The sequence below is a fragment of the Orcinus orca genome, chromosome 11 (assembly GCF_937001465.1).
Source record: "Orcinus orca chromosome 11, mOrcOrc1.1, whole genome shotgun sequence".
Lineage (NCBI taxonomy): Eukaryota > Metazoa > Chordata > Mammalia > Artiodactyla > Delphinidae > Orcinus > Orcinus orca.
Window position 1 is genome coordinate 95,995,114 of NC_064569.1, and position 15,082 is coordinate 96,010,195.

Consider the following 15,082-nt stretch of genomic DNA (forward strand, 5'->3'; position numbering starts at 1 on the left):
GCTTCAGGGAGCCCCTGCCCCAGCACAGATGGTGCTTTGATTCCCCATGGCATGGGGCATGGAGGGGACTCCCTGACAGTCAGGTAGTAGTAAGTACTAGGAAAATAAAGTAAGGTGGGCTAGGGGATAGAACGTGATGGGTAGGAGGAGGTACTTTAGGTCAGGGGAGGCCTAGCTAAAAAGGTGATGTTTGGGCAGATGTCTGCATGCGGTGAGAGAGGAGCCAATTAAATATAGTGAAGAAGGGAGGGTGGGAGGAGATGCAAGAGGGAGGGGTTATGGGGATATATGTATACATACAGCTGATTCACTTTGTTATACAGCAGACACTAACACACCATTGTAAAGCAATTATACTCCAATAAAGATGTTAAAAAAATAATAAAATGGAAAAAAAGAAAAATGCTAAATAAATATAGTGAAGAAGAGGATTCAGGCAGAAGGAGCAGCAAGTGATAAGACCCCAAGTGGGGAGCATTCCTGACACTTCTGAGGAGCAGCAAGGAGGCCAGTGGCTGAAGCAGGTGGGGTGAGGAGCGAAGGAGATGAAGCTAGAGAGCTGATCGAGGGCCAGGTGACTGAGGCCCTTAGAGAGTCAAGGAAAGGCATTGGACCCTGCTCAGCATGGTCCAGGAGGGGCTGAGCTGAGGCCCATTCAATCAACCTGTGCTGAGTGCCTGCCTTGGGCCAGGCCTGGTGCTGGACACTGTGACCCAGGCACAGAGGTTTCAGTGGTGGATGGACAGATAACAACAGCCAAAGGCAGCACAGTGGGTGAGAGCCAGCATGGGAAGCAGCTGGAGCCCAGATGAAGGTGCATTAAGGCTCCCTGGGGGGCCCCCATTACACTTTGCTGGGGGGTGACTGTTGGCTGAGGGGTCAGGTGAGTTTGTGCTTGTCGCATAGGTAGTGCAATAGAACATAGTTGTGTGTAAGACCCATACTGTGATGAAGTGTAGAGACTGGCAGGAAGCCCAGACCCAGGCCTGGAGGTTCTTGTATCATCAACACCCAGAACTTGCAGGGCCATCAGAGACCCTCTGGGCCAGTGTTTTTCAAACTGACTTCTGCGAAACCCTGGGGAGATGCCTCAGGGGCACCGGGAGGGGCAGGGGAGAAGCTGAGTACGTAGGGCCCAGAACCCCCACCCCACCAGTTAACAGAAGCAGCTCTGGCTTCATCTCTATTACATATTGAGCTTCCTATAAACTATTTTGTGAATAAAGAATCACGTGGCCAGAACAATATCTAAGGGCTGCTGATCACTTTTTAAAATAAATGTATTTATTTATTTTTGGCTGCGTTGGGTCTTCGTTGCTGCATGAGGGCTTTCTCCAGTTGCAGCGAGCGGGGGCTATTCTTCGTTGCAGTGCGCAGGCTTCTCATTGCGATGGCTTCTCTTGTTGCAGAGCACAGGCTCTAGGTGCGCGGGCTTCAGTAGTTGTGGCACACGGGCCCAGTAGTTGTGGTTCGAGGGCTCTAGAGCGTAGGCTCAGTAGTTGTGGCGCACGGGCTTAGTTGCTCCACGGCATGTGGGATCTTCCAGGACCAGGGATCGAACCCATGTCCCCTGCACTGACAGGCATTCTTTTTTTTTTTTTTTGACATGCTTATGACGGATGATTTAATTAATTAATTAATTAATTTGGTTGTCCCGGGTCTTAGTTGCGGCAGGCAGACAGACTCCTTTTTTTTTTTTTTTTTCTTTTGCGGTACGTGGGCCTCTCACCGTTGTGGCCTCTCCCGTTGCGGAGCACAGGCTCCGGACGCACAGGCCCAGCGGCCATGGCTCACGGGCCCAGCCGCTCCGCGGCATGTGGGATCTTCCCAGACCAGGACACGAACCCGTGTCCCCTGCATCGGCAGGCGGACTCTCAACCACTGCGCCACCAGGGAAGCCCAGACAGGCAGATTCTTAACCACTGCGCCACCAGGGAAGTCCCCTGTTTATCACTTTTAAAAACAGATTTATATCACTTTTAAAAACAGATTTATTTACGTGTAATTGACAGGTAATAAGCCACACATATTTAAGGTGTACAGTTTGGTAAGTTTTGATATAAATATACACCCAGGAAGCCACCACCACAATCAATTTATAATGAACGTATCCATTACCTCCAAAAGTTTCTCTGTGCCCCTTTCATCCTCCCCCACCTCCTCTCTGCCCTCCCACTCCAAACTGTTCAACGGCACTTTGCCAGCTTTGCTCATCATAGTTCAATACTGGAAATGCCCCAAATGTCCTTCAGTGGTGAACAGATAAGCTGTGGTACATTGGTAAGGCAACATCGTCAGTGCAGAGAAAAGCATTGTGCTCAGCAACAGAAGTCAGACACAAAGGAGCATATACCATAAGATTCCATTTACGTGCAATACAAATACAGGAAAAACTAATCTATGGTGGCAGAAATCGTATCAGTGGATGCCTTTGGGAAGGCGGTACTGACTGGCAAGAGACAGGAGGGAACTGCCTGGGATGATGAAAATATCCTAGACATGGTCTGGGTGGCAACTGCAAAGGTGTATACACAGGTAAACGTTCATCACTTAAGGTTTGTATTTTACTGTATGTACCTTAGATCTTAATAAAAATCTCTCTGGAAACTCAAACTCACTCCCCTTGGCCCACATATGCTGGAGAGGACACTTGCAGGACTCCCAGATCGTCCCACAGATGGCAGGGTGTCTGTAGGGTGGGGGACCCAGAGACCCAAAGCCATTTGACCCATAGCCTTTGCCACCTGCCCGTCCTCAGTTTCTGGGAATGGATTCCCCAGGGAGATGGTTCCTCGAAGACTCTTCCCCATCCCGTGGGCCTCCGGGGCTGCTCTCTCCTCCTGAGACGACAACCACTGCTGTTTATGGAATGCTCACTGGGCCTCTGAAACTTTGCAAACACTCTGTCTCTAGCATAGGAGGGAGGACCCAGGCTTGGGAGGTAGACCCTCACCTCCAGCCCACCCCCGCACACGCCCTGGCTTTGTCACTGAGAAGCTGAGTGACCTTGAAGAAGGAGAGGGTAAGCAGCTTCACGTCTCTGAGCCGAAGCTGCCTCAACCCCAAAGTGGGCTTCAACAATTAACCAGCTGGAGGACCAGATGAAGTGATGTGGGGCCCAGTCCTGGCCTGGCGGGGAGGGCTCCGTGGCTGGGAGCCACGACCATCTCAGGCTGTATCCCAGCCAGGGGGTCGCCGGGGCTGGTAAGGCAGAACGAGGAGGGCAGCCCCTACGAGCGGGCCTGCAGCCCAGGCTAGGGCTCCGACCCTGGCACTGAGACTTTTGCCATGTGACCTTGGATGACCAAGAAATGAGTTAACATAAATATGAAAGCACTGAAAGCAGTGTCTGGCATATGGTAAATGTTACATTGGACCAATGTGTCCAGAATCTCAGTCTTGGTTCTTCCCTCTATAACACATGACCCTCATTGGCTCTGCTGGTCATTGCTTCTGTGTCCTGCCCACGTGCCAGGGACCCCAATCTCTCCCTACCCTCAAATGACAAGTGGCCAAATCCTCCCAGTTATCTTGGTAGGGGCCACTTCCTCTCTAGGTCTAGTAGCCGTGGGGTCCAGCAGCCTGCTGGGTGGCTCCCACCTGTCCCGAATTTATCCAACCCTGCTCTGCCTGTCATCTCTGTACCATGTGCACAGTGCAAGGGATCCTGAAGAGAAGGCTGGTTGCCAGGGCAACAGAGGATAAAGCCCTTGCTCTGCCAGGCTGCTGATTGGCTAAGGCAGGTCCCACCTCCCGCTATTCTGAGGGTGGGGGGCAGAGAGAAGGGTCTCCAACGGGCAGGGAGAGGTACAGGCTGCCAGAGCTAGCCCAGGACTGCCCCCTCCTGGCCCAGTCAGACCCCCTGGGCCTGAGAAACTCTGTCTCCCGTAGGGGGCGTTGGCCTCGCCCTTTCTCTGCTTCCAGCACCCGGGGCGGCTGCAGATGGCAGCATCTCTGGGGACGGCAGCTGCGACTGAGTCCACGGGCCGACGCTGAGCTGCTTAGGCCGAGGCTGTGCGCTCAGCCCGGAGCCCTCGGAACAGGCATCTGCAGGGCATCTGCAGGTGGGTGTGCGGGCACGGGGGTCGGGGTGGAGGATTGAGTGGTGCTTGGGAGGCAGGGAGAGGGGCTCTGCAACCCTCACACTGTCCTGGATGGGACTTTAGCTGGAATGGGGGCTAGAAAATTCCTTATAGATCATCTGATAGCCCCCGCCCCCACCCCATCACTGTGCAGGGAACCCTGGAAGTTCAGAGAGGGTGAGGAGGGGCCCAAGGTCACACAGAAGGCCAGTGAATGTTTTGTTTCAGCTAAGCCAGTCCTCTGAGAAGCCAGGAGAAGGTCTGGGGTCCTCAGTTGCCCCAGAATGCCTGGGATTTTGTTCACAGGGCTGGAGAGGTTGGGAGACCCTGAACACTGCTTCACAGGCCCACAGCATTGCAGCTGAAATGGCTTCTGATCTGCCCAAGTCCCCCATTCTCATGTTTAAGCTCAGAGGAGGCTGGGGTCCTGGGTGGGGCCAGGGGAGGGGGCACGAATCACTTGGCCTCAGTCAGTCTAGTTTGGAGCAGCCTTTCTGCTTGTAGGTCCCCTTCTCCACCTCCCCCTAAACCCAGGCCACACCAAGCAATTCTGAACCCTCTCTTTGGCTCTACGGAAGGACAGATGGTTAGGAGGACACTGCTCTAACCCTGACTTTGGGCCATTAGCACACTCTTCATTTTATTTCTCCATGAGGAGAATAGGGCACCTTGAGACACTGTGTTTCAGAACAGCCAGTGGGGACCCTGGCGGGCAGGGGAGGGGCTCTGGGTGGACGCAGGACTGGGAAGCAGCATCTCTCCCTCCCCTGGCCTCACAGCCCACCTCGTAGACCCACCTGGCAGTAGAGGGACAAGAGGAGCTGGAGCTTGGAGACAGAGGTCTGAAAAGCTGGAGCTTCTCTTCAGCCTGCCCTGGAGGTCATTCCATGCATCCCCTTTCTTCCCTCCCTAGAAGACAAGGTGGGCCTTTGCTCATTTCATTCCGTTCAGGTATTTTCCCCATCAAACCTCAGGACATCGCTGGGGACTTGGAGTCCAGCTCTGTTACTTCTCAATTGGGTAACTCAGGGCAAGTTAGTGAACTTCTCTGGGCCTCAGTTTCTTCATCTGTAAAATGTGCACAGTAACACCTACCCCATAGGCCTTCTGTAAGGTCTGTGACTGCGTTCTGACTGTGGTCTCCCTGCCTGACAGGCAGAAGTGGGGCTTCTCACCTTACCCCTTTCTCACACCTCAGGAAGGGGCTGAGGGTGGGTTAAATGGGCCCTGATTTATTCCATTTCTGGAGGAGATAACCTGTGGTGGGGCTTTTGAAGTATGTATAGGAGTTTGCCACATGAACATGAATGCAAAGGACATTCCAAGGAAAATGAAAGCATATGCAAAGATGTAGACTGTATAACATGCAGATGCACATAGGTGACTGACAAGTGGTTCCCTGTGATGGCACGTAGTGTGGGAGATGAGGCTGGCAAGGTTGGCAGAGAGCAGATGTGGGCATCTCTGGGCCATTCTAAAGAGTCTGGGTGTATATAAAACTTGTGAAGCACCTTAAACCTGCTAGCTTCCACTTTCCTGCGTTTCCCACCTCTGGTGCACTGGAAATAACAATAGCTGCTATTCACTGGGTGCCGATTCTGCACCAAGCAGCGTGATGCTAAGTGCTCCTTAGGCATTGTCTTGTTAAACATTCACAGAGGCCCTAAGAAGTGGGTCCTACTTCTATGCCCATTTTCCAGATAAGGAAACTGAGGCCCAGGGAATTAAGAACAAACTACTATGTAGCACTTGGTAAGCGCCAGGCACTGGTTCTGAGCATTTTACGTAAATTAACTCTTTTAACAGTCACAACAGCCCTATGACCTAGATACTGTTTTCACTCCCATCTTACGGATGTGGAAACCAATGTCCAAGTCTTTTGGGGCTGGCACTGTGTCCATACTCTTATAATTATAAAATGGGGCATGGGCCGGAATTCGGGAGCCTGTGCAGAGCCTGTTGGTATCAACCAGGTCCCCTAGGGATGGGCAGTTGTTCACCATGCTTTCACTAAGCCACACCTAGCCAGGATGCACGGGTGGCTGGGGACCCACTCATCTGTGAGGGGCCTAGTAAGTGGCAGCCTCTGCAAATGCACAGTCAGAGCCGGGAGGGACAGCTCAGAGGAGGCATGGCCCCAGCTGTCCTTTTCTGAGTGCTCTGAGGGGTCAGTCACCTCACTGAATCCCCACAAGGCTCTGTTAGCGTCCCCTTCTGCAGGGGACAATGCTGAGGCCCAGAGAGGTTAAGCAACCTGCCTGAGGGCACACATACTGTTGAGGGACTGAGCCAGGGCCAGCCCTCAGCTATAAGCTTCCTTGTAGAAGGGTGAGTAGGAGCTGGGTGGGCCCCTGTGGTGGGGGCAGCTGTGTGCTTGGTCAGGGGGCCGGGGCTGCTGAGTCACTGCTCTCCACTCTCCAGGGTCTCCGTCTTCCCAGCCGTAAGGTGAAGCTCCGACCTCCTGGCTCTGTGAAGCCTGCGGGTCCCCCTCTGGGAGGGTGGGTGGGATAAGCAGTCTCTCTGCTGGTTCTCACCGACCGCGTCTCAGCAGCCAAGGCCTCCGCGATGCCGCACTTCCTGGACTGGTTCGTGCCTGTTTACCTGTTCATCTCTGTCCTCATTCTGGTGGGCTTCGGCGCCTGCATCTACTACTTCGAGCCCGGTTTGCAGGAGGCGCACAAGTGGCGCATGCAGCGTCCCCTGGTGGACCGTGACCTCCGCAAGACAATGATGGTTCGCGACAACCTGGCCTTCGGGGGCCCCGAGGTCTGAGTTGACCGGCTCTGTTGGCGGTGGGGGGCGGGCACCGGGTGCCCTCTCCCGTACCGCCCGGCCTGGAGACCCCGGGACAGACGGAGGAGAATCCCTGGTCGTCCAGGCTCTCCCTCGCAGCCTGGCTCCTCCCAGGAGGAGGGGCTCTGGGAGGACCCTGGCTGTGGGGCACCTGGGTGCCTTGAGATGTCGCTGCTGATGGCCCAGGGCTTGCTCTCCAGGTCAAGCCAGCTTATCCCACACCTGCCCTCCCCAGCTCCGGGGACGCCCCACGGCCCCCCAGTGCCTTTGTGCTGCCCAGCACTCCTGCCCCTCCACCCGGCGTCAGCATGGCTGCCCCTGCCTGTCCTGAGCCTTCAGATCTCCCACTTCCCTACCAGATCCTCGGTGACACTCAGCTCCCCACTCCAGCCAATGGTATCGGCCCTACAGCTTCATGGGCCAGGCTTCAAAGCTGACCCAAGGAAAGGGCCCCCTTTGGAGGGATGTCAGCTGAGTCCAGCCCAGTCCTACCACTCTGGACCCGGGCTTGGCACGGACGAGTGTTTGTGGTGGGCTGTGCAAGGGGCAAGGCCATAGAGGAAGGAGGGGTGTGTGTGTGTGTGTGTGTGTGTGTGTGTGTGTGATAGAGAGAGAGAACGTTTGGGGTCACGCGTGCGGAGGGGAGGAGAAGCATGTTTGTGTGAGGGGGGTGGCCCCCAGGCAGGATGCGAGGTGGTGGGGATGGGGTGAGCTTTGTGGGCAGTGTGGGGACCACCAGCAGTTCCCACCCCCCTCCCTCGGCTGGACTTGCCTATCCCTTCCCTTTCCCAAGGCTGAGGCCACTGGCAGGAGCCCCTGCCCTCCCCTCCGGGTCCTGCACTGCACCAGGGGCCCCAAGCCCACCCTGGAGCCTCTCCTTCTCTGTGGAGCACCACTGCCTCCTTTTTGGACATAGATTGGCAACCTGCTCACTCCCCTCCTTTGGGGTGTCCATCTTAATTTATCTCAATAATAAAGACTCCATGACTATCTTTGCAGGACTGTCTCCTTTCCTAAGAGTAGGATCATGTCTATCATCTCACTGGGTCCTCATAAAAATCATGATAGTTCAATATCCCCCATTTGGGGGATGGGAACACTGAATCTCCAAGAGGAAAGAGCAGTTTCTCAGCAGTGGCACTATTGACTTTTGGGACCAGATCATTCTTTGTAGGGGGGCTGTCCTGTGTGTGGTAGGGTGATGAGCATCTCTGGGTTCTACCCACTAGAAACCAGTAGCACTTGTGCCCTCCCCCCTAACTAACTGGATTCCCTGGGGTAGAGAACCAGTTAGGATATAAATTCAGGCACAGAGATGCAAAACGGCAGGGCCTTAAACCAAATAGAACGTTTTTCTTTCTTACGGTACAGTTCATAGGGAGGTTGTCCAGAGCTGATCTGGTGGACAGTTCCATGCAGTGTTCGGGGACCTGAGTTGCTCCTCTCTTGCTGCAGGGCTGTTGTCCTGGTTGGTGCCACCCGAGGGGGGTTCTTCGGCATCCCGAGGAGCAGGGTGGAGAGAGGGTAGAAGGGGCCACTTGCCCCTTTGAGGGACACTCCTGCTGGCTGGACCTCTTACATCCCTTTACACCTCACCAGTCAATACATAGTCATGTGGCTACTCCTAGCTGCAAGGGAGGCTGGGAAGAGCTGGGTGGCTGTGTGTCCATTTAAAAAGTCCCCCTCCTTACATATAGCTGATTCACTTTGTTGTACAGCAGAAACTAACACAACATTGCAAAGCAACTCTACTCCAATAAAGATATTAAAAAAAAAGAAAAAGAAAAAAGTCCCCCTCCTTGAAAGGGGGAGGACACACAGAGGCAGCTGCCATTCCATTTTCATAGGGACTTGCCAAGGCAACAGGACAACACGCTGAGATTTGAACCAGACCTCCTGACCCCAGACCTGGGCTCGCTCTTGCACACGCCCCATCTTAGGAGTCAGCGAGAGCAAAAGCTGCCTTCTCTCATCTCGAGGGGTGAGGCTGCCCTTCCTCCCTGGGGCAACCCAGCAATTGCAGGGGGCTGTGTTGCAGAGCCAGGTTAGAGTGAGGCAAGAGGGCCCCCTCATTCAATTCTCAGCACCTCTCTTGCCTCACCCTAGGCCCAGCCCTGCTGTTTCTGAGTCTCACAGCCCTGACCTCTGACCCAGCAGAGCATTTTGCAGCTCACGGGGTTTCCCCCCACCCCCGCCCCCACACCAGGCAGCTTCCCCACCACACTACCGCCCAGGACTCTTGCAGGCACAAGAGACCAAACTGAAAACAGCTGCAATAATAGGGTTTGGTTCTGGACTCAGGCTCAGCTGGACCCTGGGGCTCAAGGATGTCACTGGGTCACTCCAGCTCTCCATCCTTCTCTCTCTCCATCTTGTTAAGCCCTGTGGGCTTCCTTCAGGTGGATTTTCTCCACGTGGTACAAAGGTGCCCTGGCAGCCCCAGGCTCATGCAGCCCTTGTGCCTTGATTTCAGGTGAGAGCACGCATCTGTTCCTGCACAACCTCAGGGGGTGGGCTCCTGTCAGCCCCCAAGGCTTACGAGCTTAGGGGATGGGGGTGCCTTGATTACCAGGCAGCTCTGGCACCCGCCCCGGCATCCAGGGGTGGAGATGGCTCTACTGATCACATGGTCTGAGGGGGTGGGGGTAGGTTGCAGCTGTTACTTAAAGGAGGGGAAGGGATGCTGGGCAAAACCCAAGAGGGACTGAGGACACTGCTTTACGGAAGAGGAAACAAGCACGGAGGGAAATGACCCACCCGGGGTGACCCAGGGGGTTACTAGTGCCTGGGTTTGGGACTGGGAGTCTGGGGTGGGGAGGGTGGGCAGGAACCCTCAGAATTTGGTGAGCATGTGAATCGGTGCTCTGGGTATGGACTTCCAGGGCAAGCAGGGCGTGGCGGACTTCCAGGGCAGGCAGGGCGTGGCGGAGGTAGGACCCATTGGAGGGCAGGGCCCCTCCAGTGCCTTACAGATCACCTCACACAAGAATGGGGGTAACCATCACCACCCACTGGGTAGCCAGTCCCACACTGCCTCAGTTTCTCTGGCAGTGCCAGCCCCACTGTATTCTGAGCTGCCTTCCCTGAGGGGATGAACTTCTTTCATTATGAGGCTCTGGATTTCACGAGTTCCTTCAGAGCTAATCCAAGTGAGTAGAGGTGTCAGGCGTGGCGGTGGGGGGGTGGGTGGTGGCTGGGAGGCCAGGACTGGGAGCCCCGTGCTGCTATTACTCATCAGGAAACTGGAAGAGCCCAAGCAGAACCATGTGCATGAGTTAGGACTGATGGCTGTGAAGGACAGAAGCCCCACCTCCACTAGCTTGGGTGAGAAGGGGAAGTTATCACAAAGACTCTGGAGTGTTCCGGTCCTGTAGGACAGGAAAGTAGCAGGGACTCAGGACAACCAGAAGCAGCCACTCAGACCCTCTTAGAATTCTTTCTCAGACCCTTTTTTTTTTTTTTTTTTTGGCCGCACCAGTGTCCTGTGAGATCCTAGTTCCCTGACCAGGGATCGAACACGTGCCCCCTGCAGTGGAAGCGTGGAATCTTAACCACTGGACAGCCAGGGAAGGCCCCTCAAACTATTTTTTATTCCTGCTTCTGTATACCTACTTCACTAACCAATCCCGATGCCCCCCATCATGGAAAATGTAGCAGCCAACTTCTGGCAACTTTTGTCTTACAGCTCCAGCCAGTGGAGAGAGAGTTACCCTGTCCCTCTCTCTGGCTGCAAGCACAAATATCTCAGGGGTGGGATTCATGGCTCATCCTAGGTCAGGCGCCCATTTTAAACTCATCACCCAAGGCTGGGGCAGGGTCCTGTGTGTGGTCCAGCTTGGGTCAGGGCCCATCTGGACCAGTCAACATGACCTAAGCACAGGTCATCTCAGAACCTGACGCCGAGTCCTACTGTCAGGTCTCTTGGGATATTACCCCGGGAAGGCAGGGTTCAGAAGAAATGATGAAAACTGCTCCCCCACCCCTAGCTTGAACACACCAGACAGTCCCTATTGGAGATGTATTCAGCTTAACTGAAGGCCTCAGACTAGATCTGGCCAGCAGCCAAGTTTGGTATGTCCAACACAGTGCTTTGAAAAGATGCAGTTTTTTTTTTTTTTTTCTGCACCATGCAGCCGGCAGGATCTTAGTTCCCTGACCAGGGATCGAATCCAGGTCCTGGGAGTGAAAGCACCAAGCCCAAACCACTGGACCGCCAGGGAATTCCTGAAAAAATGCAAATTAATTGGCAACATTTATAAGTCAGGAGATTTCACATAAAAATCTTTTTTCTGACTCCTCTTTAAAAATAAAAATTCTGGCCGTACTGGGTCTAAAGTGTGAAGGTGTTCAAGGTTACAGGCTTCACAGCCTCAGCAGGGAGGACGTTGACCGTGACCCTACCTGAGGCCTGGGCAGTGGCCAGTCTTCATCGCAGGAAAGCTGGCAATGTCCAAAAGCTGCAGCAGGGTCTCCTACCCCAGGCTTCCAAGGAGGAGCCTGAGGCTCAGAGACGGTAAGGGATTCACCCAAGCCTTCTGTTCTTAAACCTGGATCCTTTCCCTGTGCTCTCCCCAGGGCTTATTACATAAATGTTTACTTATACATGCTCCTCCCATAAAGGACCCAAGAAGGTTTTAGCTGAAGGAGCCACATACATGGGGGTGGAAAGGAAATATTCTGACTCTGACTCCTACAGTAATACTATTACTTGTCTCTGAGCTTCCTGGCAGCCACAGGGAAAGGGGAAACACAAAGAGGTCATTTTATTCCTGTTAGATGATAGCAGGAGAAATTGACTGTTAATGAAAGACAAGTTTTCTGGTTCCAAATACTAAAAAGAAATGTCTCAGTGTTAAGAGCAACACAGTAGACTGTGCCCTCAGCACTTTTTACAAGGGGCACGGTTGACCCAGACAGCAGAGCCTACAGAAACAGGCCAGTGCCCATGGAACCAGATTTTTCCATCTGCTAGGGCATGCCAGAGGACTGTACTGGGAGCAACTTGAGGTCAGGGCCTGGCAATAGTAAATCCTATAAAACTGTCCATTTAAATTGCATTTTGGGGGGATTTCCCTGGTGGCGCAGTGGTTAAGAATCTGCCTGCCAATGCAGGGGACACGGATTCGAGCCCTGGTCTGGGAAGGTCCCACATGCCACAAAGCAACTAAGCCCATGTGCCACAACTACTGAGCCTGTGCTCTAGAGCCCACAAGCCACAACTACTGAAGCCCGTGCGCCTAGAGCCTGTGCTCCACAACAAGAGAAGCCATAGCTGTGAGAAGCCCGCGCACCACAACAAAGAGTAGCCCCTGCTGTCCGCAACTAGAGAAAGCACGCGCACAGCAATGAAGACCCAACGCAGCCAAAAATAAATAAAATAAAAATTTTAAAATATTGCATTTTTTGGGACTTCCCTGGTGGTTCAGTGGCTAAGACTCCACGCTCCCAATGCAGGGGGCCTGGGTTCAGGGAACTAGATCCCACAGGCCACAACTAAAAGATCCCACATGCTGCAACTAAGAGTTCACATGCTGCAACTAAAGATCCCATATGCCACCAAAAAAAAAAAAAAAGGATCCATCACGCCATAAGGAAGATCCCACACACGGCCACGAAGATCCTGTGTGCCAGCTAAGACCCGGTGCAGCCAAATAAATAAATACATAAATAAATATTTTAAAAAATAACAATACGTTGCATTTTGGAGGGCAAGTTTCTTGCTCTGACACACAACTGAGTTCACCAAGCATTTCTGTGTGCCAGGCACTGAGAATCACAGATGATTAAAGCCCAGATAAGTGTCCTCTGTCAGTGCCTGGCATTGCGCTCAGCTCATGTCAGATTCTTGTAGAGAGCTGGTTGTTTTTATATCACTCCTGCTCTGCCTGCCTCGCTGGGTTAGGGTAAATGTCGAAGGAGGTAGTTGGCAGGAAAGCACTGTATAAATCCCATGCATAATACAGCTATTCTCCAGAACCCTGCAGAGGCATGTCACATACCTGCTCTACCCCAGGCACTGAGAATGCAAAGACAACGACAATATAGTCCCTGAATGCAAAGACAACGACAATATAGTACCTGAATCAAAGGAACTCACAAACTGGAGGGGCAGACGGATATGTAAACAAATTACAACTGTCCTAGCGAGAGAAGTATGTGTGAGAAACTGAAAATAGAACTGAATCCCAGGGAAGGGGTTTATCAAGGAGGATATGACTACTGATCTGGGTTTTGAAGGCTGAATAAGAGTTTTCCCTATAAAGGGAAGAGGAGCCAGCAAGTGCAAAGCCGTGGAGGCTAGGGAGGACGCAGACCTTTCTGAGAATTGTGAGTGGTGTCCTGTGATTGCAGCACAGAATACTGGCAAGTAAGTGGTGGGAGAGGGGCATGAACAACCAGAAAGTTGTGTTTCAAGTAAGGCTAGGTCCAGGGAGAGAACCTGATGACCTGCTAATTGCCATGTCCTCCAGGAAGGCTTCCCTGACCCCACCAGCAGCTTTCCCCATTACAGCCCTAGTCTTGTGCTGTGATTATTTTTCACATGTCTGTGGAGAGCAGCGACGGCATCTTCTTATCTCAGCCTGCAGCCTCCATGGCACTGGGCAGGGCCTCCCTGAAAGCACGCTTGTCGGATGAGTGGGGCCTGTCTCTTTGTCTTGCCAGGGGCCACCCATCTACTTAGAGACAAAGATTTTAGAGAGGGTAGGAGGCTTTCTGGGGGTCAGGTTTTGTGCAGGTTTTTAAAATGCTTTGGGAGGTTTTGAAGAGTCCTGGGAGCTTTCCTTTCCCACCATCTGGTTGCTGTCAGGATACAGTGGGTATGTCTGGGCTGGGCCCAGGACAGGGAAACAGGAGGCGGGAATGTGTAGGGTCCCTGCGTAGGAGTGGCTGCGATGTTCGGACTCTGGCCCTGGAGGGCGGCACAGGCTTCTCATTGTTCTACCCCCTCGGCTCTCCACTCTGGCTGAGCGGGCAGGGCTTGGGAAGGCTTGAGAGACCAGCTTTGGGAGGGAGGCAGTGGCTCCAGGCTCCCTCAAAAGACTGTCACACTGTCAGTCAACACCCTTACAAAGAACCCTGGGAGGGCAAAGCCCCTTCTCCTCCACCACGTCAGGTGGGGGGCGGGAAGCTCAGAATTTGGAGCCTGGAGATGTGGGTGTCCAGCTACGGGTTCATTGTGTGAAACTTGGCAAGTCCATTTCCCTCTCTGTATCTGCAGCTGTAAACAGTTGGTATTGATGTGGAAGTCACAGAAAATCACGAGGGTAGATGAAAGGGGAAATCAGAATTACAAGACAGTAATTTCAATGACTAAGGTTGATTGAATTCATTGCATGAGGGATAGTGCAACGGCACGTCTCACTGCATCCTTACAGCCGCGTGAGCGGGCCAGCAGTGCTGCTAACCAAATATGTCTGTCTCTTCAGCTCTTGCACATGGTAGGGTTAACCTTCCTGCAACTAGTTCTTGCCAATGAGTTGTGATCAGAAAAGTCCAGGCCAAAGCATATAATAGCTACCATATGATTCACCACTCTCTCCTTCCTCTGCCACAAAGACCAACACGGCTCCAGAAGGCGGTCGCTCCATCAGCCGGGGTTCCGGAGCGAAGGAGACATGGAACAGAGCCTCAGTGGCCCCAGACCACAGTGGACATGAGGCATGAATCAGAAATAAATAGTTGTTATTATAAGTCACTGGGATTTTGGAATTGTTTGTTACTGAAACATAATTTAACCCATCTTGACTGATATGATTCCCACTTCACAGATGAAGAAACTGGAGCTCACAGAGATTAAGCGACTTATTCAAAATCGCACAGCTGTCACAAACCCAGATTTGAGACTCTAGAGCTTGTGCCACTTGTCTGGGAGGCCACCACAATGATTTTTTGCTTGGGTGGAGGTCTGTCCTTTGAGGCCACTTTCAGGCCTGTCAACCTTTCCTTTGGTGGGAAAAAAACTTGTGTACAGACACAAGGAGGTCATTGCCACTTTGGGCCACTAGAGGGCAGCTGAACCCAAGCGCGTAATTAACAGGCAGGCAGTTTCGTCCAGGCCCCCAACACTGGAGGAGAGAGACGGGCAGGTGAGCCTCAGGAATACTGAGATGAACAAGACCCATTCCTTGCTCTCAAGGCCCTAACAGCCTGGCAGGGAGCAAGATGGAGGAATTCTAGACCTTCAAGAGGCCACATGAAGGCATCTG

General features: G+C 53.0%; 1 protein-coding gene across 3 annotated transcripts; it reads left to right on the top strand.

Moving 5' to 3' along the window:
* The first annotated feature begins 3,760 nt into the window (after window positions 1-3,760).
* SMIM45 (small integral membrane protein 45) lies at window positions 3,761-7,867 on the top strand. Of its 3 annotated transcripts, XM_049693937.1 has the most exons (3): window positions 3,761-5,003; window positions 6,504-6,527; window positions 6,634-7,867. In XM_049693937.1, the coding sequence occupies exon 3, from the start codon at window positions 6,648-6,650 to the stop codon at window positions 6,852-6,854; it is 207 nt and encodes a 68-aa protein (XP_049549894.1). In that variant the 5' UTR covers window positions 3,761-5,003; window positions 6,504-6,527; window positions 6,634-6,647; the 3' UTR covers window positions 6,855-7,867. The 3 variants fall into 3 exon arrangements, with proteins under 3 accessions (XP_049549894.1, XP_049549893.1, XP_049549892.1); XM_049693936.1 differs by having other exon boundaries at window positions 6,504-7,867; XM_049693935.1 differs by lacking the exon at window positions 6,504-6,527.
* Window positions 7,868-15,082: the final 7,215 nt, after the last annotated feature.